Consider the following 25,253-nt stretch of genomic DNA (forward strand, 5'->3'; position numbering starts at 1 on the left):
GCCACTTGTAGATATTTTGCTTATCTATTATTCCAGGTATGCAATAACATATTTATAATCAATGTAAAATGTCGTTTATTAGATAACATCCAAGAAACTACACATTTATAAGCTGTCCATTGGCTGATAAATATAGCGTTCCCACTGCGACAGCGCCGATTTGATCGACATTAACTTTCAATCCTCATACATACTAAGGATATATTAAACGTTCACGCTGAAAATGTACCTGGTATATTTTCAATTAGGCAAATCTAACGAATATGCGCAATAAATCAGAAACAACGATAAATTTTATCTATTGTAAAAGGAAAAACTCACTTTTCGGCCTCGGAGTCCGTCGACGGGAATTCAATACGAAGATTGTTGTATGGTTGTTATCTAGTTTAATCAATGTATTCTTATAATCCTTACACACATGTATATATTTCATTTTCATAGTAATAACATACCCAGTTAATTTGCAATCAGATTATTTATACTCAGTCAAATCGAACAACGCACATGCCAAAATAATGAAAATTACTGTCGCGTAGCAAAATTATTAACAACTGTTGCCACGTTACTGTCGGCCATCTTGTATTATATTTGCATGCTTATTTTTCATTGGCCGAGAACAAAAAAATTCATTATTGGAGGCTCGAAAATCATCGTGCTAACTCTATTTTTATTTTAATTAATTATGATTAAATATATTTCCTTTGTTTACATGTATTATCATACATCGTTCATACAAAATGATACGAATGAAAATAACTTTAGGGGTTTTATATCATTACTTTTAGAGTATCTGTTGTGTAATAGAAATGGAAATATTAGGTTTTGAAGAGAAATGAAGAAATATGGCAGCGTTTTAGCATATACATATACCATCAAAGATAGGATCAACATCTTCGATATTCCTCATTTTTTGTACAATTCAAAAGATCGAAAATAATTTATTTAAAAAAAAACGTTTATGAGCAAGTATTGAATAAAATTGCATATTCGTCAAGCAAAGCCGGGCACAAAAGTAAGTACTTGCACAGTAATTTATTAAATCAAATTCTTGAGGGCCTCAAGGTTTAGATTTAATAACAATTTAGACACTTTAAAAATTAAATAAAATAATTAATAATCTTTATACAAGGTTAAATAAATTGTGTGCAAAAAGTATAACACAAAATGATATTATATTTTAGGAAATGTATAGATCAATCATTTTGCAATGAATTTTTCGCAAGTATGAGCCAACATTAAAATTCTATACTTGTCAAGCTACAAAACACGGGGTTAGCAATAGTGAGCATCCATAGTGAATACAATACGAGGATACTCACTACGTTCGCCGAGTTGATATTCTCGAGTTCAGAAACTCGAAATTGAGTTGTTCATTCGATATGTATTTTACACAACATATCTACGTATTAAATTTGCTATTACGTCAACAGTATCGTTTGCGAAAGTTTTCGTATTATTCAACCGCCCCAAAATAATGTAGCCAATCAATCGAATTAAAAGCGCACCATAAATACATACACACACGTAATATATAAAACATAATATGATGTTTTGTCATGGCTAAAGTTATAAGCCATGAGGCAAATAAATAAGTCTTTGTCTGTGTGTTTCGACGTCAATCATATAATACTCGGCGCACTTTTCCCTCCCAGACTGCTTGATGGTTATTTTCTTTTGTGCAACATTGCCTCGTATAAATTCGAGATGACAGCGAAAACAGTCACAGGGAGAAATCAAATAATGACGAAGGAAATGGAATCTATTTATGGTTAAGTTTATCGCAGAAATAATATCTCACTTCTTCTTCTTCGTCGTCTTATTGTACGTACGTATGTAATAAAGCGCACAAAGCCGATCTACCCCTATTCGTGATTTTCCGCACGGTAATCTCTCTAAATCCCAAAGAGAATAAAAATAAATAAACACAAATAAAAAATATGTTATTTTTTTATTATTGCAGTGATAGTGAAATAAATGTTGATAAGCATCTGATATTCAAGAATAATAAGTCTAATTTTAAGACCAATTAATAAATATATGTTTCAAAATAAAGTAAGAAAAAGTGCGCAGTAAATGAATACTTGTTTTTGTGTAGATTAGTAACATTCGGTCTATTTGAAAGGTGTCGTGGCAGAGTGCTGCCAGTAGATTTAGGCAAATATTGAAACCATAATAGATTTAATATTTATTTTAAATCTTTCTTACAAACGTAAAATCTGCAATGATCGATATTTTTTAATCTTTTAATGTATACATTATATTAATATGATACAAAATAAAGCACTTAGTTTTCCTAAAATTAAATTTCTAGTTTTCTCTATTTATCGCGAATTTTTAAATCAAGAAAAACATCATTGTTCAATAAATATGTGCTTGATGTAGAGGAATGTCATTATATGTACGTAGTTACAGATATTTTCGGCCAATAAGGTTAAAACCCTGAGCTAAGATTTATATTTATAATATATTATTTTCATGGTTGTAATATTATACAATATTACTTCCTGTAAACTGTATTTTTAACTAGATACAAACTCAATGCGTATTGATAAACTCGTTTGTAGTGCATCATGATTTATGATTTATTTTCAATTGGTCTCTGCAGATGGCAGCAGTTACATGTGATTTTAAGATTTGGGTGGCAAAAACTCTCAAATAAATTTCGAATACTAACTTATCTCATCGCGCCTAGTGAAATGATAATGAGAGAAGATGCTAAGGTAGACTACCTCTATAGTAAAAAAATACTCGTTGGCAAAGAAAAATAAAATAATGAAGGTAAAATGTTATTAGAGCAACTATTAAATTATACCAATGATATATTATGTGAAATATAGTCAAGATATAAATAAAATATGGGATGACTATGTGGGATAAGTCATATTTTAATTAACTGACACTTTTTACAACAGAATATAAATTGAAGCAAAAACTATTCTACGTGCTTTTGCCCCACGATAAATATAGTGATTTTTTATTGCAGTGTGACATTGATGTTCTTTTATCATAGCAAGTTCGATGCGAAACGCAAATTAATTCAATTTGCAAACGGTACATATAAATCTATCGAATTGGTTGGATTTTCCTTAATAAATAGATAGGCTGTCACAAGTAGTGCTACGTAGCGTTTTTTATATTGGTTAAATAAAAATATTACAATAAATGTATACAAAATATAAATACTAGTAATTTAGTGCATGGTAGTTTGATGCTTTTACGATTTTAATTTTTTTACAAAAGGGGTATAAATGCGATCAAAAACTAGGTGCATACTTGTCCCCCAACCTAGTCTGAATATGTTGCTTTTTTGTTGTCATTATGTGACACAACAGTCTTTTTATCGTAACAATCACGTCGATAGCTATCGAAAGTTCAATGTGAAACGAGCAAATTGACACAATGCGCAAACGGCACATCTAAATCCATCGAATTGATCGGATTTTCTTTATTAAAGCGATAGGGTGTCGGCGTTAGGAGAAATTATGGGGTTTAACACACGATCGCGCACTTTTCACCCTCTCTTATACGGGAGAAGAAAAAATATATAAAACGTTCAAAATTGTCAAGTGCAAACATCGACAGAATGTGACGATGAAAATGGGATCGTAATTGTATTAAAAATTCAATCACATTTAGATGGCGACAACGTCAGCTACATTCGCAATTTATAACGCAGTCGAGTTATATTTATATCCGTCTCTTTTAACTTCGTACACCTTAGCTTACATGAAAGTATGCAATATTTCTTTGTGATAAATTGATTGAAAAATATTTTATTACTTTTAAAAAATAATTTAAGTACCTTTCCTCTCAATTTAATTAACATCCACATTGACAGAATTGTTGATTCTATTTAACCAGAGAGATTAATTAAACATGTGCTTCTATCTATGGTTTACACAAATCTCACTCGTATATTCAGTTAAGTGAGAATCGATAATAACAATAAATATGTGAGATATCAAGAATATACATAAAAATACAACGTCTCGAATGGGCCGGACATCTATACCGTATGAACGACTCAAAGCCTGCAAAGCGCTTAACTTTTAATACGGTAAGAGAACCTCACGTTGAGAGCGAAGGCTTTATCTTAACTAAGTATAGAGTGACTTATAAATGCTCGGTATTTGCAATTATTAAGGTAGAGGACATTCTTGTGTGATACTTAGATGAACACTATTACCTCAAATATAGCTCTATGTTTAATTATAAATACTTCACTTAAATTTTGTAAATATTTTAATTAATATACATGGGTATACTTTTTTTAACGTAATTATTATCAACATAAATTCACACAATGGTAAAAAAGAGCATAACAATCTTGTCGCTGCTACAAACCGACAAAGCGATAATAATATGTTTCACAAATATCACAGTGCATACATTAAAATATTTAATTCACGTACTGTTTTCACTCTGAGATTAAAACGATCTTTTTGATACCACAAATGGGTTGTACATGAATGAATGATGCAGAATGGGGTCAGCCGTATGAGTTCTTTGCAGCCCTTTTGCAGGATAAGACCTCGCGTTGCAGCGACTCCTGCATATTTATTGCAATTGTTCAATCGGAGGGGTGCACGAGGGGTCATTATTGAAAAATGTCCACAGGGGGGCTATTTTTTTACAACCGGTTTTATTTTATATACAAATGTGTAATATTATGTAATATAACTAATTTATTTAACATTGCTACAAAAATGAGATAAGAAACATATAGTATAATTTAAAGTTTCTTATTCGAAAAGTCTTACTTGAACATCTTACGGTATTTTTTTAAATTTTTGAATACAAAGATTTACTGTCTACCGCCTGACGGCAGGTGTGATAACCTCAAGCTAGGGGTCTCTAAACTTTTTTATATACTTTAAGAATGAAAAAAATATCATTGGTAACAAATAACTCACGCAGTTTTACTTATAAACTGCTACTTTTATAAAGTGCTTATCAATTAGTATTTTCTATAAAATTAATGTCGTGCGTTAATTATTCGCGAAGACTTTTTTCGCAAATTATAATTCTCCTAAAAGCGTCACAATGTTTAGATTTTTTTTTCTCTAATTAACGTTTTATCTAAATCAATGAGAATATTTTTGTAGATTTAATTTAAAAAAAATGTTAATCAAGAGTCAGCATACATATTGATGATCTTAAGACCATATTCTAACATCATTCGTTCGTTTCTAACTAATAGCTAACTATTTTTTTGACATTTAATCGGTGGTATCATTTACCAATATTAATACAGTAACTACTTTCCAAGTCATCGTTTTACACATTATCTTTCCTTGTTTAAGGAAATTGCTATAAAAATTATGGGTTCAACCACCTAACCAGAAGATGTCTTGGTCAATTGAGGCATGAGGTGCAACTTGTTTCATTTCATTTTTAACCCCTTAGTTCACCCCGTCCGTCCGTAGCATTCGTCCCTTTTCTGCAACACTTGAACTTCCATTATTCCCTCGCTTACCTCGCTTTAGCAGTCAACAATGAAGAACTGCCAACACAAAGGACAATTATGGTCTCGATAATAATGAACGCAGCTGAGTTCAAGGGAGCCGAATTGCGAACGTTCCAGATAACCCAAGCGGCATTATGTGCCGATTTGCCCTCTCGAACCTTATAATAATACCTCTGACTAAAAGTGAAGAATTACATACGATAAAGTTTGCAATAATTGATCTTACAAGACACGTACGTACTACATTGTTGTTTGCTCTGACGTGGAAAGGAAACGACAACGTTGTCTCACAAGTTTTGTTGACATGTCTGCGGTACATGAGCTGGTAATATGGCGGTTTTAGTTTGTATACACATTACATACTATGTATTCTCGCCGTCATTGTTTGCCTAAAACAATTTCAATATTTCAACAATTTATTACAGGTGTCCTCGCAGACGCTCGATAGGGAATCTGATTTAATTTTAAGCTTGAATGCATAAGCTCGATAAAATCGATTGCTATGTCAAAATTTGCATTGATGGCAAAAATAAGAACGATGCATATTTTTTTATACATTTTTTAAATATGTTGAACATGAATAAAAAAAGAGGACATCAGTTTTATTAATTTATCATTCATGTGTGTAAAAAAGGCGTCTTGATAGTAAGCTGACAATACAACTATTTTAAACCAATCACGAATCAATTACATACATCTTTTAAAAACTTAAATAAATATTGCGAAAACTGAAAATTAAAATTAGCCTGAATTATATTTACTAAGCGTGAACAAACTTAGCCACCGCCATTTTAAAGTGAACAGAACAATAACGTAAAATGAAATCGTGTTTTTCATGTTTTTCGATTGCTTTTGTGTCTATATGTGTAGATAATTGGAATTAGTGAATAGTATATAAATATAATTGTGATCGATCATCACTAATTTAGTATTCTCAGATTTTCCAATTCTCACGGATGAATATCATGATGGTAAATCGAGCTATATTATAATATTGAACTATTTCAGCTCATCGAAATTTCCATTAATTTAAAAAATCCAGCGGTTAATACCTGGGATTACACCTGGACTCTCACATCTTAGAACTTTTTTCAAAAGGGATTGCTTCCATTGCGACCCTTAGACTAATAATAATAAAAAGAGCGCACAGATCACAAAAAAATCCTAAAAAACAAACCCATTTTAACATATGCCTGCACAGTAACATTAATAATATTAATTTTACTAAATTACAAGATATAAAATATTTTGCGTAACTACACTATCTAACTAATATCGTGTATCGAATACTACAATAAAATTAACCTAGTATTTAATTTTTTATAGAATAAATTTAGCTTCTAAATCACATACTGCTTTAGAAGAGCTCATTTAAAAGGTTCAGGATTTTTAGCCTAATGTACTTAAAATAGCACTTAATTTATTGTTTTCTTATTAAAATGGTCATAAATTAGTAACATGGATTGTGTATAATAGTATGTTTGTAAAATTATTAATTTTAACTTTTTTTAAATAGAAGAACAATTTCTCATAGATTAATGGTTTTTATACATATTTTTTCAATATTAATATTAATAAAAAATATTAGAATTTACTATAATATATCAATATAAACAGCATTAAAACTAGTTACAAATGACTATTTTTTTAATTATACATCTACATAAATAAACTTGAAAAACTACTAGAATAATAAACAGTATAGCAAAATAAACTTAATAATAACATGTTGTTTAAAAAACATTTTGAGAGTAGCGTGAACCGTTTTATTTAATATAATGTTAGACAAACACAAAATAATCTAAATAAAAAATCCCGTACATTCCCTGCGAAAATCATTAAGTAATTTAATCTGCCAGCCGCGGTCTTCTCTTGGGACTCTTCTCGATTAAATCTTCCAAGAAACCCGTTTTGTCAAAGGATCCCTTAAAAATTTCGTAAATTGAATGGCGAATTCCAACAGACACCGTGAAAACTCGTTTGATACTAGCGAGAAAGTATTTAGCATAATATTACAACGGGCCGATACCGTACCATTGAAACTCAGTTGACCGTGAACAACGCCAGTTTATGTATTTTAGTAGCTTTTTTATTCCACATCTAAATAGTGTAATGTGGATGTTTATCTGTATAAGTATTTCAATGCACCAGTTGCATTAGGGATGAGAAACTAGAAAATTATGTTGTACTTGCCGCGCGTCAGTGCCACAATTGTCGTCTATTCAAATATCATTAAATAAATATTCGGATAGGGTCTTGTGTGACAAAAGTATATAAAAATGGATCATCCGGCGCGGTAATTAAAAGAAAGGCTTTCCATTGTTCTCTTATATTATTTCTTGACACTTTTCGCAACAAAAGCTCGACGGTTAGTGGTCCAGACAAAGCATTTCGAGTGCATCTCCACAAAAATTAATTGCGTCCTCTGTCTTTCTTTGCAAGAGAAGGATTTTTGATTTATTAGGACGCTGGATGCAATAACTGGGTGCAGATGCGCTCTCCTATCTTTAATTTAAAAGGCATCCTATATAATTTTTAGGTAGACGAAAGTTTTAAAATTGAATTAATTCCAAAGCACCCGAGCGTATGTGCGCAAACAAAACTATTCGGAAACAAAGTGATAAAACTTTGGTTTCGAGTGTCGTCAACCCTCCTGTTCCCAACCCTCGAAACGGACATGGACAATTTTCACCCACCCAAAAATACCGTTGTCGCTGGCCAGCGTCCATCAGAAAGGGGATGATAGTGACGTTTGGCTAGAATTTCACGTCCCAAGAATTTATAGTTTTATATTTATGAAGTATGTTACAGCGGATTGATTTGCTTGGCAACTGATAATTTATCATTTGAAATATCATATTTATAAATTAATAATATATATTTTAATCAATTATATTGTACAATCAAGCTTTTTTAATGTGTTAATAAAAGTGAAATAATTTGTATCTATATACATACAATTGTCTTTAAATGTCAACAGTGTGCAAACAATAAATTAAAACATCGAACCAATTTGAACAAATTTATAGAAATTTAAATCATTATTTTAATTTTATATTTATCAATCAATCGGAGTAATAATAAGTAAAACGAACCTATATCCGTATCGTATGCTTTAGAGCTAATAGCATAAATGGATAATGATGAAATGGATAGCTCTCGAACTGACTGTGGTAACGCAAATAAAGTATAGTTAAATTTAAAAATTTGCTAGTTTTTAATATAATTATCCTGTCAAAGAGTGATAGTATACAATCTAAAGTTTATTTCGATTTTAAAATCACGTGAATAAACCGCAAATCGTCATATAATTTATGAATGTCTCATTATTCTGATATTACTTCATTTTATGTTGAACAATGTTTACATTTCCTGTCGATAAGGACAAATTAGTTAAAAATATGGTCATTTTTATACCTAAAATTACCGTTTTATTCTTATGCATTGCCACAACATTGCATAAACTATGACTTTTTGTTTTACAAAATACGATAACATCTATTTATGGCTTGCGGTCTTTAACTATAAATCTCGATAATGAGAGCACCAAAATATAATTGGTAAGTTAGCAAAAAATATTACAATAATAAAATAGTATATCTGACAACATTTAGATAGCATCAGGAACGTGATAAAATGGAAAAAATAGATATCATACGATATGATAAAAACTACACCTCACTAATAAATCTAGTGTTTTAAAATTGAATTTACTACTATTATTATAATATTATATATTTTTTTACAATATTATTCTTATTTTACTAAAATTACATGTCTATAATAATATATCATTATATACAATTTTATTGTATAATTGACAATAAAAATGAAACAATAACGCACGCAATTACTTGTTACTATTGTTTTTTTTTTACCCTTCAATAGCGCAGTGGGACATAATATCAAAATGTTTAACATTGTTTTATTGTTTTGAACAATAGTTTTTTAAGCGTTATGCTAGGGTTGAATTTTCGCATAGATCTCGAATTTAATTATGGGCATCGAATGTGAAAGCTCCAATGTGGAGAGCCGAAACGTCAAATTAATTTAATGGTTCGCGTAAAAAAGGCGAATAAATAAAACGAGAAACTCGTGCGACGCATATATGTAGGAGAGGTGCTCCAGAGATGGTCGCTCTTGTCCATTAAGTTATTTGATTGAAGGGCTAGGCCCTTCGAGTGAGTCCTAAATCGAAGGAGAAAAAACGAATGGATAAAACGTGTTCTTTTTACACGGGGGCACAGATTCGAGGGCCTCGATACATTTTGTCTGTAGTGCTCGCACTTGTTAAGGTTTAAGGGTGAAAGGTTGCATTTCCAATTTGCTACCGCCACAACGGTAGCCGATGTTCATAAAATATTCACCGAACAACTTTTCATGCTAGATAACATCGAGTACAAATTCCTAAAACGTGACTAACAAACAAAGAACGGAGAAAAAAATAATAAAAAAATACACTCAGTTTATTCATGAAAACAGAAGTAATTTTACATGCTCATTATTTCATTCCTCTGCCCTACTCTCGTCCACCGAGAATCCTATTAGATGGCAAGACACATCGTGTTGAATTATATCTAAACCATCCCCTTTGCGTAGAAATTCTATCTTAGCTGCATATTCTCCAACAGTTTCATGATTCATTGCATCATCAGCAAATGATAAACTCAATTTAAGGTCATTAATTTTATAGTCTTTCTAAAAAAATACTCAACGATATCATGTATTTCAACATCATATAAATCATAATAACACACCGCAATAATTGGACAGCTTTTAGACTCAAGATTCATAGCGTTGAGGAACAAACTCCATGGCATTCCTTCCTCAGCAAGGTGATCGCAAATATCAGTTACATCCAAAGTATAGGCCAACACCTTTCCTTGCGGAGTTTCTTTCTCAATTGTAATAATCATCTGAAATGATAGTAAATAAATAATAATAATAAACTGTTTTTAAAATAACATTACGGAAATTTTAATAAAAGCATCGCAACGACTTTTAAGTAACATCCTATTACTAATAACCTGTGACTGACAGTACCAGTGGCGTAGCGAAGGGGGGGTCCGGGGGATCTGGACCCCCCTTTGACAGAGCGCAGCCGGTGATTTTATGTTAATTAAATATAAATTATAAAAATTATCTTGCCTTTTTTCTTGAAAACCCCCCCCCCTCCCCCCTCTTTACAAAATCTTGGCTACGTCACTAGACAATACCATCGCTAACAAAATATAGTTTCAAAGTACGAATAAAATAAATTTAACAAAAAAATATTGTATACTTGCATACATTTAGTAAATACATGTATTTATATTTACCCCCGTATTCTTTAAAATGTCCTCTTTCACAATCATTGATCCCGTCAGAACTGTGGAAGTCGGAGTATCTTTCTCTAAAGTCATGGTCGATACATCTATTATTTTGTTGTCGAAATTTTCACATTCTGTAAATCCTCCTACCCAATTCAGTGAGTAAGTGAGCTGTTGACATTAGACGTATTTATATTATACGTATACATACAACAAAATTTGATACAAATACATCTTTAAAAAAATACCGTCATTTTTCAAAACTTGCATTAACAAGATACTCATAAATAAAAAAAAACATATTAATATCACTATAAAACTACAAGACTACATTTTTAAATATTTTAGTTAAATTAAATTAGAATAGATGCTTTAATTAACATTGAGTTTTTTAAAGAATTTTTAGTTTATTGTTAAATATAATTTTATTATTTATATGCCTATGTGTGAAATATTAAATATTTTTTTTATAGTTTTAAATTTTACACTTGTTTTATAATCTTATACACATATAATTGCATACATTGTGTAAAAAATATATACATATACATGTATTAATAGATGTATTATGTAAACTATCTGATTTCATAAGATACAACAATATTATCCTTACGTTATAATCATACATAGGCCTACTAAAAAATATTATAAAATACAACATTTGATCAGTTTAATATTAAGAATCATATTTTAAATAAAATTATTGTATTATAAACAGATAAAATAGTTAACAAGTTGTTTGTAAAAATATTTTCCACTATAAATATTTTCGATTAATTTGCACTTTGACTTTTCAGCGAATAAATACTATTAGATACATACTCGATTTTATTTACTGCGTGCTTGACATTTGATAGTTTTTCGTCATTATTTATTTTGTCATTTTTTTATAATGCAATTATAAATTAAAAAATTGTAGATAATTGTAACCCGGAGTAATCGTGTGGTATTTTATATATACTTATTAGTTATTATTAATGATCTAATAACAGAATAAAATATAAAATCAATGTTCGTAAAGGATTTAAGCCCACGACTTTAAGTCATTGTAAACAATGACTAATGCATTATTATATAATGCATAGAAAATAAAAATATCATATCCTAAACAAATCACATAAAACCGTGTATTTTTGTAACTGACCTTGTTTGTAAAAATATCCGCGAAAAATAATGATGTAGGATAATTAATAAAACAAGATTAAATTCTGTTGTATATTTCAGATATATTTACCATATATTATAAAATAAAATAAGAATAATGAAGTGATTTAAACCGCAAACGCAAATGTGCAATGTAAATTTTAAGAAATTAATGAAAAATAAACTTTACCTCTCCTTGTGGTTTTCTTTTTCCCGCATACGCCAAACACGCAAACGAAGTGACAACTAAAACTTCCCAAAATTTCATAATAAATTATTTCTCTTAACTTTTCGACAACATTCAAGTCACAAATGCGACTGCAATGAAAATAACGTTTTTTATTAACGTTTTTAACGTCATTGTATTTTAATAACAATACGCGTCTCATTGTTTCATAATTATTTATATCTCAATAAATCAATTGTAACAATAAACAAAACCGCATTTTTCCCTTTATGCACATATTATTATATACACGTGACACGTGTTGATTGATTGTGTTATCAATTATAATTATAAAGTAGGTTCTGCACAGTCGTTACAAAATTGAAATAAATAAATCAAATGGTATTTTTTTAATATCCATATAAAAAACTCACCGCATTTTTACAGTAGTCAACATACCAGGAATTGTTTGCTTGGCAAGCGTTATTTTGCTCATAAATAAATGTTCCCCATAGAGACGACCTATAAATTACCACTCCGTGACTCGCTAGGTGTCTGCCAGACCCTTGTAGTAAAGGACCCTTCAGTATTTATAATCGAACTTACCTTTTAGCGCTATTTTATTTACCGCAAATGGGAATTCCAGAAAAAATGAGCAAAATTTTAATTAAAAGTATAATATAAATCCTAGTACATACTGTAATTACATACTTATATACAAACTTTTCTTTTTGACACTAGTATAAGCGACTTGTTTGATGAGTTTTCTGTGCCAAGTTCTTGTGATAAAGTCGAAGCTGTGGTAGACTAATTCATATATTTTTCTTATTCAAAGTAGGCTTTTCTTTTTAATATAACGCTTGCCTACCATTTTTCTTTCCATCAACAACTAAAGATACGGCTTCTTCTCTTCTATCCATCTCATTTTTCACTCGTGCTTTTTCCCCACGAAGGGTTTAAACACTAGACTCAATCTTTCGAACAGTTGCATCTTATTTACTGGTAAATAAGACTGGAATATTTATAGAAAAACTCTTCTTCTACAAACGTGATATAAAGTAGTGCTAATCAGTTTCTTCTTGTAATTACCAGTATTAATATTATCAAAAGATAGACCTACTATAGCTTTAGTAATTTAAATATGGAGAAGAGAAAAGAGAGATGGATAGAAGGCAGCTTAAAATAATAAAACTGATTTTTTATATTTTTGTTTTTAAATATATATTATTACACTTTATTTTAAATAAATGACTATGTAATCAGCTTTGAGTAGCACTGATCTACACCATTCAATACAATTTTAAGGCCTTCAATTACTTCTGTATAAATATCCGTGCTGTTTGCATATATAATAGAATATTTATCATTTGTACTAATGCAATTTATTGACTACAAATCAACGAGCATCAGTGACCTTTTTTCACTACTTGGTGAATTACAATGTCGTTAGTTTAAAAATCATCCACTTTTACCACCCCATATTGTTTTCAATGTGTTTTACGATTATAATATCGCAGCTTATTTTGTAATACAATATAAAGGTTCAATCAAGTTATTATGTTAAACCAGGTCGAAGGCCATTTCGAAATCGATGTATTATACATAAGCTTTTTAATGTATCATATTTTCTGCGTTATTTACAAAGTAAAATATTCGTAAAGAATTTATTTACTGTATGATATTTATAATTGAAACTTCTAAAATACAATAAAAATATGTAAAAATGGATAAAATATATGTACCTCTAATAAAAAATCTCACTTTATATAATTTTTAAATTTATTTTATGCAGCGTTATATTTATTAAGCTTTAATTAGATTCGGATTAAGCTTGTCAGCACGTTTTTTTACAAAAGAGATTCATTGCAAAATCACATACATATGTGCATGTATTTATCATACATTTTTATTCGTGCACACTTTAATCCCTGCGCCTGTGGGGTTGCATTTTGTCCTGTTGCACCCCGGTCGTAAATCTTCATGGCGCCGTATATTATTACGACAGGGTTGATGGCCAAACGAAAAATATACCCTTTTTTACTGCGATTTTTTTCACCTTCGCGAGGATAAAAAATATGTCTATAAAATTATCTTGTAGTACAGGGCGGCGCGTTTATTGGCCATGATTATGGCGCCGGATAAAAGGGAACACTAAAATGTCTCCTTTTATATATATGTACATATGTACATACATACCTATGTATATACAATACATTATTGTATTCATATTTCCTATCTATATAAATCATTTTAAAACCCCACAATTAAGTCATGATAACATTTTACTTACTCATACTAATTTACCTAGCCCTTTAAATATTTTATATTTTGCAAAGTGCACTTATTTTAATTTGCCATTGGGCGCCGTGGTAAATTTGGACTAATGACATTTTTTTTTTATTACCCTTAATATGATTTTGTGGGGTTATAAAAACAAGTAATTTATCAAGTTTTACTGTACCATTTTAGAATTTTTTCAACAAATAATTTTTATAGTGGCCCGTTTTAAAGATTTGTATAAAATTTATTTAATAATACTACTGCAAAATGTATAATTTCATAATGTTACGCAAACTTATAAAAAGATTCAGTTTTTATAACAGTTGTTTTTCCTTCTTTTAAAGTTGATTATTATGCAATTAACTGACTTACACATGAGACCATTGTAATTTTAAAACAATTTTTCCTTATTTTTATAGCAAATTTTAATACAATATAATCGATTCTAACAGAAAGTTTCTTCTATTTTTTAATAAATTAATAAAGCAACAAAGTGTCATTATAACGTTTCATTTTGTGTCACTAAGATATTTTAAAATATAAAATATTATTCACTAGGGCTAAAAAAACAGCATTAAAAATTGAAATATACTTTTACTATAATTTATTCTATTTAATAACGTACGGTAAATAAAATTGAGTTTGTATAATCGATGATATCTTAAAGATTTAGGGGAAAACACATATCTGAAATCAACGTGTAAATTTATACGTAAATCGAGTTATATTATATTAGTGGCAAACAAATTGCCAAATTATTTTAAGCCGTTATTTAAACTGGCCCACTTAAGAGTAGCACGTTGCTGATTTATTTGCTAAAAATAAACTTGTTAGGCGTTCTACATATAAGTCTAACTTTATAGAAAAATCATTATATAATATTATATCTTCATGGAAAAATATTTTATCGTTTATATACATACTTATTGTCGATTCTTATTATTTAGTATATATTAGTCGATAAAAAGATACGACTCACGTAGACTTAACCTTTGACTTTTCAACTAGTAAACAATAATCAATCGTGCTGATCAATTTATATACTATTAGAATATGCGTGTTCTTGTTTATCAATAAGTTTTTACAGAAACAGATTTTAACAATAATCCAAGAAAAGAATTCTTTGAATCGAAGTTTCGTGTGTTTTTTTAAATGAACATTCGTATTACTTTAAAACTGCCAGAAAATCTTGAACTAGCAATCAAACAACACTTTATCTACTATAAGATAGAGCCTAATATAGAAAATTACTACAGAAGTAATATGATTGTTTTTTGTTTTATTTTTTTTAAGATATAAATTCATAGCAATGAATCTTATTTTACTAAGAAGTATGATTATAATATTAAGAGTTATAATAAAATATGGTATACCATCTACTACACTAGAACAGAAAACATTGCTTAATGTCAGAAGTCAAAAAATAAATCATTTTGCTATAAACTATAAAAATAAAGGTAAATTTGTAAACGTCTGAATATTTTGAAACTGCGTTTATATATCAGTAAAGATTTTTTCCTTGAGGTCTTATTGAATAAGTAAAAAAGTATAATTTATAAAAAAAAGTATTTAATTTAATATATAATAACTATCATCGTCAACGTGTATTTGTTAAAACATAAAAATATTATTAGTTTAATTATAAAAGTATCAGTATTATTTTCATGCTTGGATCCAAATTGATCATGGTTCAATCGTAGTTTTAATCCATGCAATATAGTCCTTGACGTTGGTATAAATTCCTGGTATACCTGAACTACCACAAACGTTAGGTCCAATCGATACTATTCCAGTTGAAATCCAATGACCAGTTGCTGGATCTACAGTCATTAGTGGACCTCCACTATCTCCTTTACAGGAATCTTTACCCCTTTCGCCTCCAGCACATATCTGATTAAAGTAAAACATGTAATTCCAGAATATTTTAATTTAAATTAAATTAAAAATCACCTGGCTATCAATAAGATCGATATTGAAGCGAGTGTAAGTTCTTTTACATCTAGTATGCTCTATTATAGGAACTTTTAATTTCATCTTGACAGGGCTATTCACTCCTGATCCGTTCCTACCCCATCCGGCCACAAACAACAGTTTGGTATCCTTTATGGAAAATCTAGGAAATATGTCGTTATCGGGTAAGCAAATCGGTTGAATGAAATCTAAAAGAATAATTAAAATATTTAAAATAATATTATACAAATATATGATTTTAAACATACCAGTAAATTCTACGTAATTGTCCAATCTAATCAAGGCAATATCGTGTCCTTGATCTTTGTTTGTTGCACTATATTGAGGATGAATCATAATCCTCTCTGGCAATCTGTCAATTGGTGCTGGTGCACAATCTTCAAATTCGCCTTCAATCACACAATCTTCGTCGGTCTCGACATTGTATTCTCCTAGGCGAATCTTTTCCCTAAATATTTTTTTAATACGCGAATAAATCGTTATTATTTGACACAATCAATAAACTTACAATCCTTCTAATTGGTCGAATGCATATCCAGTAACACAATGAGCTGCTGTCAATACATATTTTTTCTGAATCAACGCTCCTCCGCATCCAAAATTATATCGTCGTCTTTCCAATTCTGTAATTAATTAATTTGATTCTGACATCAAATTTAAAATATATTTTATATCTTTATAATTAAGAATTTATTCGTAATTAAAGGACAAACTTTTTTTATAAAACAGCAGTGCCATCCAAGGAAACTCGTCTATCTCTGTTATTTCCCCGTCGACGATTCGGTTTCCGTATGTTTGTTGGCCACAACTATCTTTCCCAGGAAGGACTTCTTCTTCTCCAAATCTATTATGAATTTGAACTTCTACTTTCTTATTTCTCTGGCGTTTCTTTGTAGGTTTTTTTATTTTCGTGATTCTGGAATCAATTATTAATTTATTAAGCCATTATTCTAAGTAAAAAAAAATTTTTAAAAATCTTTTTAAAGCATGCAATTAAACAATACAACAGCAATAAAAAAAATAACGATAGAACAATGTAATTAGCTAGCAAATATTAATTAAATTTATAGTAACAATTTAAAAAAATTTAAATCAATATAATTTCACTGAATCAGTTAGTGAAAATGTATTGAACAATTATTACCTTATATGGACAGTTAGAACTTGCTTTTGATTTGTCATTCTACTTTTATTTAACTGTTTAAATTAGTTTTAAACTAAAAAAAGTGATATTTTAAAAGTTAGACTCAAAGCGATTATTTTATTCCCTTGATCTGACGTAGTATAACGTTGTGCAGTGTGTTTATGATGCTCGTATCCATTTTTAATACACATCGTTTAGTGATTTGTCTCTTTTATCAAAAGAAAAAGTTATGGTAAATACAATGTGAACGTGAAAAATGTGGTAAAACGGTGTTTTAAATTAGAAGGAAATATAATATAAACAATGAAGCTATCCGTTATCACTAAGAAGCTTATTTAAAAAAATGCGATAAAAGTCATTTTCATAGGAATTAAAGAACAAAGTTAAAAAGTGTGTAACTGCTCTTTATAAATTAGTTAATAAAAAAAAAAAAATATCTAAAAGTCGCAGGTTTTGAGTCGTTTACTAAGGACAGGCTGAGTGTATTTTAATATACTTAACGAAGTCAGCCTTCTGATACAAACGGTATAGTTCGTTGTTGTACCGAAAACGAAAAGTATAAATCCTCGTAATTAGCCCGAAAATCTTACTCAGGATCCTTTGCTTGAAAGCCTGCAGCCGTTGAAAGTTGACGATGCTGAGTGTTTAATTTAATCTTTATCTTTACGCTATTTATGAACTGAACTCATTTTTTTACGTTGGTAACATTGTTTATAATTGTCGCAAGGCAATTTTTATTCATTTTGATCAAAATAAAAATAATTATCTAGGTATTTGTATGTTATTTATAGTTATTTGGTATTTGTATAATTTTTGTAGAAGTGTGCAAATTTTCAAAAATAATATTTTTAAAAACACGAAAGAAATAGTGAATATTTCTTAATAATTCAGAGTGTTAAGTCTGTGGATGGTAATTTGAAATTAATGATTTTCGCTAACTAGGCATAACCAATGTGGAACAAGTTCAATGTCCGAGTGCTAAATGTTGCGGACGTGACGACCTGAAGAACGGTAACTTTCTTTCCCACACAATATTAATATGTTAATTACCTGTAACTTTTGTCATCTGGACAGCAAATCTTCGGAAAACTACCTTCAAAGCTGCATTTCAATTTTCTGAAATACTCTATATTGCTGGCAAAATGTTCATCGAAAGCCTTTTTATAAGCCGGACAATTGTTTTGAAACACACATTTGCCATTCTGTTGACTTGGCGTTACGCAGCTCTGGTCTAAAAACCATTTTTACACAATAATAACGAAGGTCATGTATAGTAAATCTAATTTTGACATAAATTACAAATTTGCAACATACCTGCTGCGCTAACCAATGCCAATGACGAACTCAAGGTGAACAAGTACAAAAACACTTTTAGTGAAGAGAACATGTTCATATGAAGACCGCAACTCGACTGAACGGGTTTATAGGGCATACATACATACATATGTGTTTTTGTTTATACTTGCTGCAAATAATTGCCGTTTGACCTCTTCGACACAAAGTAACCTTTTATCTTGACCCATAAATATATATATTTATGAACATGAATCTTAAATCATATTTTCAACATTTAATAAAAGTTTGACCTTTTCTATCACTCTTATCTAAGAAGTTTATTTATAAACACATCGACTGTGATAGGAGAAAAACGCTATTTAAATAAATAATTATTTATTTTATATCACGCTTCACATAAAATGGTTATTTTTAAATTATTATCACATTATTATATACTTATTGTACTAAGTAAAGCATGTTAAGGCCGCAGACTAGATCCTATCCAATCCATGTATGAAAGAGTATTGGTGTAGAATGCTGGCCATCCATCTCTCCCACAGGTATATCCAAAAGATACGATTCCAACTGCGAACCAATTGTTATCTTTGAATGTCATTAAAGGACCACCACTGTCTCCACTGCAAGAATCTTTGGCGAATTCGCCTCCAGCGCATATTTGCCTTTCTGTCAAGTTGGCTCTGAACGTGTTAAAGAACATAGCATCACATGTTGGTTTGTCGAATCTTGGAAGTGACAACTTCAGCTTTACGTCGCTCTTTCTTCCTGAAAATCAAAATACTTAATATTAAATCGAGCAGAGGACAGCAATGAAATGATCAATGACATACTGCCTAAATTAACACATTAAATTTACTATATCTCTCAATAAGTGTATGAGTTAAATTACGTGTTAATAACCATCGTATAACATAAGTTAACAAAATATAAATCATATTAAAAGAACTACGCGTTAAGAAAATAAATTTGATTAACATATTTCGAATTAAATATCCTAAAAAATAAGTATTTTATAATCCAGCATATAATTAGAAATTCAAGTTTTGTAAGCAAATAGATTTCAAATCATATAAAAAAATAATCATATTGCTAAAACGTTTTAATATTTATAAAAACGTAATATTCCATTGAAAATATATTATATCTTATCATTTATATTTGGGCTATATATGTAATATAATGAATACATTTACATATATGTAAGAGATTACAAATTATTAAATATTTTAATTTAGAACTAAATAATAACAATATTTGTATTTGAAAGATAATTTTGCTACTTTATATTTATGTTTTGAATATTATACTTGAATATGTATTACCTAAAATTATAAATACTACGATTTTTTAATTTAATGTACATAGCAGATGTATTTGAACTGTACTGTTACTGAATCTAATTAAGGTAATCTATGTTAATATAAATACAACATAAATAGATAATTAAACTATATATAATAACGTACATATACATACGAATACATTTAGTTATTAAATTATTATATCGCTAATACGAAAACATATGGTAAAAACCTCCATATATAACTATTAAAATTTTATAATTTACCTTCCAATGTATTACCCCATCCTGCAACTAATAAATCATTATCGCCACTTCTTCCCTGAGTTGCCAAGATGTCAGTTGTAGGCAAACAAATCGGTTGTATGAAAACTATAATATATAAGTTCAATGTATATAAAAACATAGATACATTTAAAGTACAATATTGGTATATTTATTGTGTTCTACGTACAGCTGAATTCTATTTTCCTCGACAATCTTACAAGTGCAATATCATCTCTCCTGTTTGTATTATTTTCATTGTAACCTGGATGCACTATTGTCCGTTCAATGCCAAAGTCTTGATGAGCTGGCGCGCAATCAGGTTCTTCTGTACCTGTTTGCAAACAATCGATATTCGTTCTTAAGTCGTATTCTCCGAGTCTTATCAGTTCTCTGGAATAAATAAAAAGTAATCATTGTTTATAAAAATAGTTAATAAATTAACAATATTAACGGATACTTACAAAACTCCTATTCTTGATACCGCTCGACCTGTCACACAATGTGCGGCGGTTAAAACGTAACGATCGTTGATAACTGATCCACCGCATTCGAAAGTTATACTACCGCTATCTAAAATAATATAATAACTGATTAAATTAAATAAACCATTCAATGTAGGTATAATATAAGCGAAATATTATTCGATTCCAAAAACGCCAATAGCAGACGTATTTATCTATGTATATATTTGAGAATACTTCGATTTTTGGCACATTTGTAATGAAGTGTCAATCAATTCATGTGATTTTTTGGCATGTGTATCATTGAATTTGCGCCCTTTCGGTTTCCCCTTTACTAAAAATATTGTGTTACCTGTCCTGTAGCCGAAGAGTGACATCCAAGGCAGTTCGTCTATGTCGGTACGTTCACCGTTGTATATTTTATTGGCACTTGCATCACTTCCACAGTCTTCCAAAGATGGAAGCAGCGATTGTGTAGGCCGAATTATTGGAGCTTGTGTTGTTGTTGTCGTTGTTGTAGTAGTAGTAGTTGTAGATGGAGTATTTCTAGGCGTAGAAGTTGTTGGCTATAAAAATTAAAGTTGAATAAAAATAAAATAAAAAAAGAAGAATAACACCTCAAAAAACTACTTACTACTATTTGGTTTGTATTCAACAGCATATCCAAAGTCAGATATTCCGAACAGCATACTAAAGTTCTAAATCCTTGATATCCACAGTGCAATCTTCTCAACTGTCTAATAGTATCTCGCTTTGTGGTACTTTCCCTAAGACCATCTACAGCGAATTTGCATTGCTCTATAGGCTCGCATGAAGTTTCAAATCCATTAATCGCAGGACAATTCTCTTCTATAAAATATTAATAATGATTAAACTTTCCAATTATAAAAAAAAAAATCATTGTAGATACATACGCGCTTCAATAAATGTAGCACAGAAAAATAACAACGCAATAAACTTTAGTTTCGGATGCATTTTTTATGTTGCAGACTAACCAATCTTGGATGGTGTATTCACTTAGGAACTCACACAACCACTGGCGTGCTGCAGTTCTTCAAGGTATGTTTAAATATGCCAACCATTACCATTTTCGCGGTCGTCGAGTTTGCTGATGAATCATGGGAAATCGCGTGTATTATCGCCAGGGTTGGCTCATTTAATTATAAAGCAAAACCGCATCTATAAGGATTTGATCCTATGGTATAAAGTATGGAATAAATGGTATATACACAACTAATTGTTTCTCCCGAAATTTTAAGAAATATGTATAATTTATAATGTTTAAAATTCAGAAATAACATAGATAAGCAATTTTTTTAATAGTTGATAAATCGCGGTATAGTTTGAATAAACATTGTGCTTATTCATGCTCTATTGTAAGAAGCAATAATTAAAATACTGGTTTGTATAATTATGTATCTTTTTTAATTAATGCGATTTTAAATGTTCAATTATACATATATAATAAATTTTAAAAAACCAAGTTGTATCTATAATATGTTAGTTTTATTTAAAATAACAATATTAGAAGTAAGTTCATAAAATATTAATTGAAAAAATTTCAACCCTAACAATTCGGATCACTTAATGCTTTTATAGAAAAAAATGGTTTCACCAAAAGATTCTTGTGAAAAACAAAAATCTTATGATATCATGCTTAAAAACAGGTTTTGCTCATGATTCTAAGAAATACGGTAGAAAAAAATAATTTATTGATATACAGAGATAAAATTCCCTACGCATAAAAACAATATATAAAAATCGTAATACAATTTCCTTATTCAGTAACAACTTCCGTCCTTCCTTGTGTCTGTAAAAAATATTTATTAATTTACTAAACAATATCTTTAATATTTTAATTTGCTTAATGAATAATTTCTTACATACATAAAATAACTCTAAGGTTGTTAATTAATGAAAAACTATCACCCTTGATTTATTTTTATCGTAATATTATTATAACATAATAAATTCTTATCGAAAAATCAAATATTAACCACAATTTCCCATATAAATAATCGCCACTTTTAAATTCAATGTGGTTAATAAGCATGTTTTAATAAACGTGTTTATAGCATATTGTAAACAAAAAACAATCAAATTAATAATGAGGATATATAAAATAATTGTTTCATACAATGAATTATTTATGCATTACTGTTTGACAGATAATGTGCATTAGGTGCATAAAAGCACCCATTGTTAATCAATGGGTGCGTACACAAATGTATCATAGTATTTCATGGAATGGTGAAATAATCATAATGTATTAGAAATAGAATCTACTGCATTCATTGTCTTGATATATATAGGAATTAATTAATGTAGGTGTATACTGTATGCACTTATCCCTCGTTGAAGAACAATAACATACAATTAGGTTTAAAGAACCCACATTTTAATTATAAAAATATTAAAATTTGTATGTATTAAACCAGGAAACAACCTCGACCTGAACCCAATTAAAAATGTATAGGCAATCATAAAACAACAATCAAGAAAAAATCTGTAGGAAGAGGAGATCGATCTCAAAATAATTGCAATTATTATTACAGAATAAACGTGAAATTACGTCAAAATAATTTTGTTAAGATGTTATAAAAGTGCCTTATTTACAAGCTTCTAATTTTTAATTATCCTCAATATTGATTTCTATGAATAGAACAAAAAAAAAGGTTGCGAGCACGTGTTGAGTTGGAGGCTCGCCATTATGCATTTGCTAGGACGACGAAAAAAATGCACTTTTCCCAGAATTGGCGCAATTATACATTCCTAATTAAACAATACCCGTATTTTTCTAACAGTATTAACGAAATTTAGGAATAAGTAACACGTAAGTCTATATTATTGTTTTTAAACTACGAGTAATACATCATTTTGGACAAACTTATTGATTTTATATTGGGGAAAATAGTATACGCTCATTATTTATTTAAAATATAATACTAAAGTAATATATTATGTACGCATAGTTTTAAAGTGTTTACATTGATGCACACAATTTAAAATTTAAGAATGACTCAGTGTGTACAAAAAAATTAGATATAATAACAAATAACAAACATTTTATGTGTCTATATACTACATTTACACATGTACCTATAATATCAACGTATTCATTTTGATATCAACAAATAATGTCTGTATATGTAATAGATAATAATATTATACATACATTAAAAGTTAAAACAATACTAGAAAAAAAAGTAATAATTAAAAAAAGTAAAGCAAGTAATAATAAACATGAGATACATAAAGTAAAAATTAAAAATACATTAATTAATTATTAAAATTTACAATAAAATTGATGGTACTCTAAATATTATTTTGTAGCATAATTTAAGTAAAATCAAACAATAGTATATTATTTTTGTTGAAAATTCGATAGAAAATGACAATTACACATAAATAAGTTCGCATAATTTGGCAAACAAAAATTGCGCACACAAAAATTCCACACAGCAAAAATTCTGAAAATATGTGATTGTTTGATTGACAAATACATTTTACTTATATTTTTATCTGCTATATATTTTTATCAATTTTTAAGTAAAAAATATAAGTGCATCATACCAATTTAAACTACTAATATAATCCAAGAACATTACTAAAACATTTAATTTTTAAAGTAAAATCAAATTAATATCAGTTACATATACAGACATTATTTATTTATATGTATTGACGAATTCTTAAATATACATACACTATTTGTATATTGCTCATCTATGATTTTTTGCTGTTTGAAGTTTTCGCTGTGCGCAATTTTATCTTTGCGAATTAATCACCAAACATATTAATTCAGATATTTAATGCTAATTGAAATTAAATATTATTGAAAAATCTAACTTACGGATAATAATTAACTTCTGGTCTTATTTTTTGTAACGTTATCATTTATTAAAACTAAGGGATTAGTATAAATTATAATATATTTTAATCTACATTACTACTCTAAGTAATTGCCCAAATATTTGACAAATTTAAACCACGATTTCTATCGAGTCATAATTCGGAAATCGTGTTTTATCGTTTAACTTGAAAATATGTAATTGTTTGTCGATATTACGTTGTTAAATATGGAATACAATATTATTATATTTAATTTTCTAGAAAATCTTAGAATGTATTAAGACATTTATTATATGCACGTTTCCTTCAGTGCTGATTCTTAAATCATGATTTTCAGCATTATGAAAAGATAAAATGTAGAATCAAAAACAAATCCTAGTACATACAACCATTATTCGATTTACTGTCTAGATACATCCACATTCTTAGAAAGTTCGCAGTAAATCCAAATTCCGTATACCGAATCAATTATTTTAATATAAGTCCATACAAATTCTATACAAGCTGTTCTAATTTTATAAAAAAAAGATATAAAATCTTTGTAGCAGAAACCTTTTCTGCATTTTTGGTCAGTAGCATTATGTTTATTCCTTGTTC

The 25,253-nt window shown here is 29.1% G+C and overlaps 2 protein-coding genes across 2 annotated transcripts; both read right to left on the reverse strand.

The window, feature by feature from the left end:
* Window positions 1-9,973: 9,973 nt before the first annotated feature.
* Window positions 9,974-12,806, reverse strand: LOC148227421 (uncharacterized). The gene is made up of 4 exons (XM_088201975.1): window positions 12,110-12,806; window positions 10,786-10,947; window positions 10,225-10,383; window positions 9,974-10,165 (listed from the first exon to the last, which is right to left on the reverse strand). The coding sequence occupies exons 1-4, from the start codon at window positions 12,185-12,187 to the stop codon at window positions 9,974-9,976; spliced, it is 591 nt and encodes a 196-aa protein (XP_088058101.1). The 5' UTR covers window positions 12,188-12,806.
* Window positions 12,807-15,917: 3,111 nt separating this feature from the next.
* On the reverse strand, window positions 15,918-21,877 carry LOC148227422 (transmembrane protease serine 9-like). The gene is made up of 14 exons (XM_088201977.1): window positions 21,719-21,877; window positions 21,439-21,653; window positions 21,157-21,370; window positions 20,805-20,913; window positions 20,531-20,733; window positions 20,344-20,448; window positions 19,244-19,541; window positions 18,795-18,907; window positions 18,531-18,711; window positions 17,050-17,252; window positions 16,845-16,959; window positions 16,585-16,784; window positions 16,316-16,524; window positions 15,918-16,255 (listed from the first exon to the last, which is right to left on the reverse strand). The coding sequence occupies exons 1-14, from the start codon at window positions 21,777-21,779 to the stop codon at window positions 16,049-16,051; spliced, it is 2,433 nt and encodes an 810-aa protein (XP_088058103.1). The 5' UTR covers window positions 21,780-21,877; the 3' UTR covers window positions 15,918-16,048.
* Window positions 21,878-25,253: the final 3,376 nt, after the last annotated feature.

The sequence above is a fragment of the Plectrocnemia conspersa genome, unplaced genomic scaffold (genome assembly GCF_051122295.1).
Source record: "Plectrocnemia conspersa isolate PC_06_02 unplaced genomic scaffold, ASM5112229v1 ptg000013l, whole genome shotgun sequence".
NCBI classification, from domain to species: Eukaryota; Metazoa; Arthropoda; class Insecta; order Trichoptera; family Polycentropodidae; genus Plectrocnemia; species Plectrocnemia conspersa.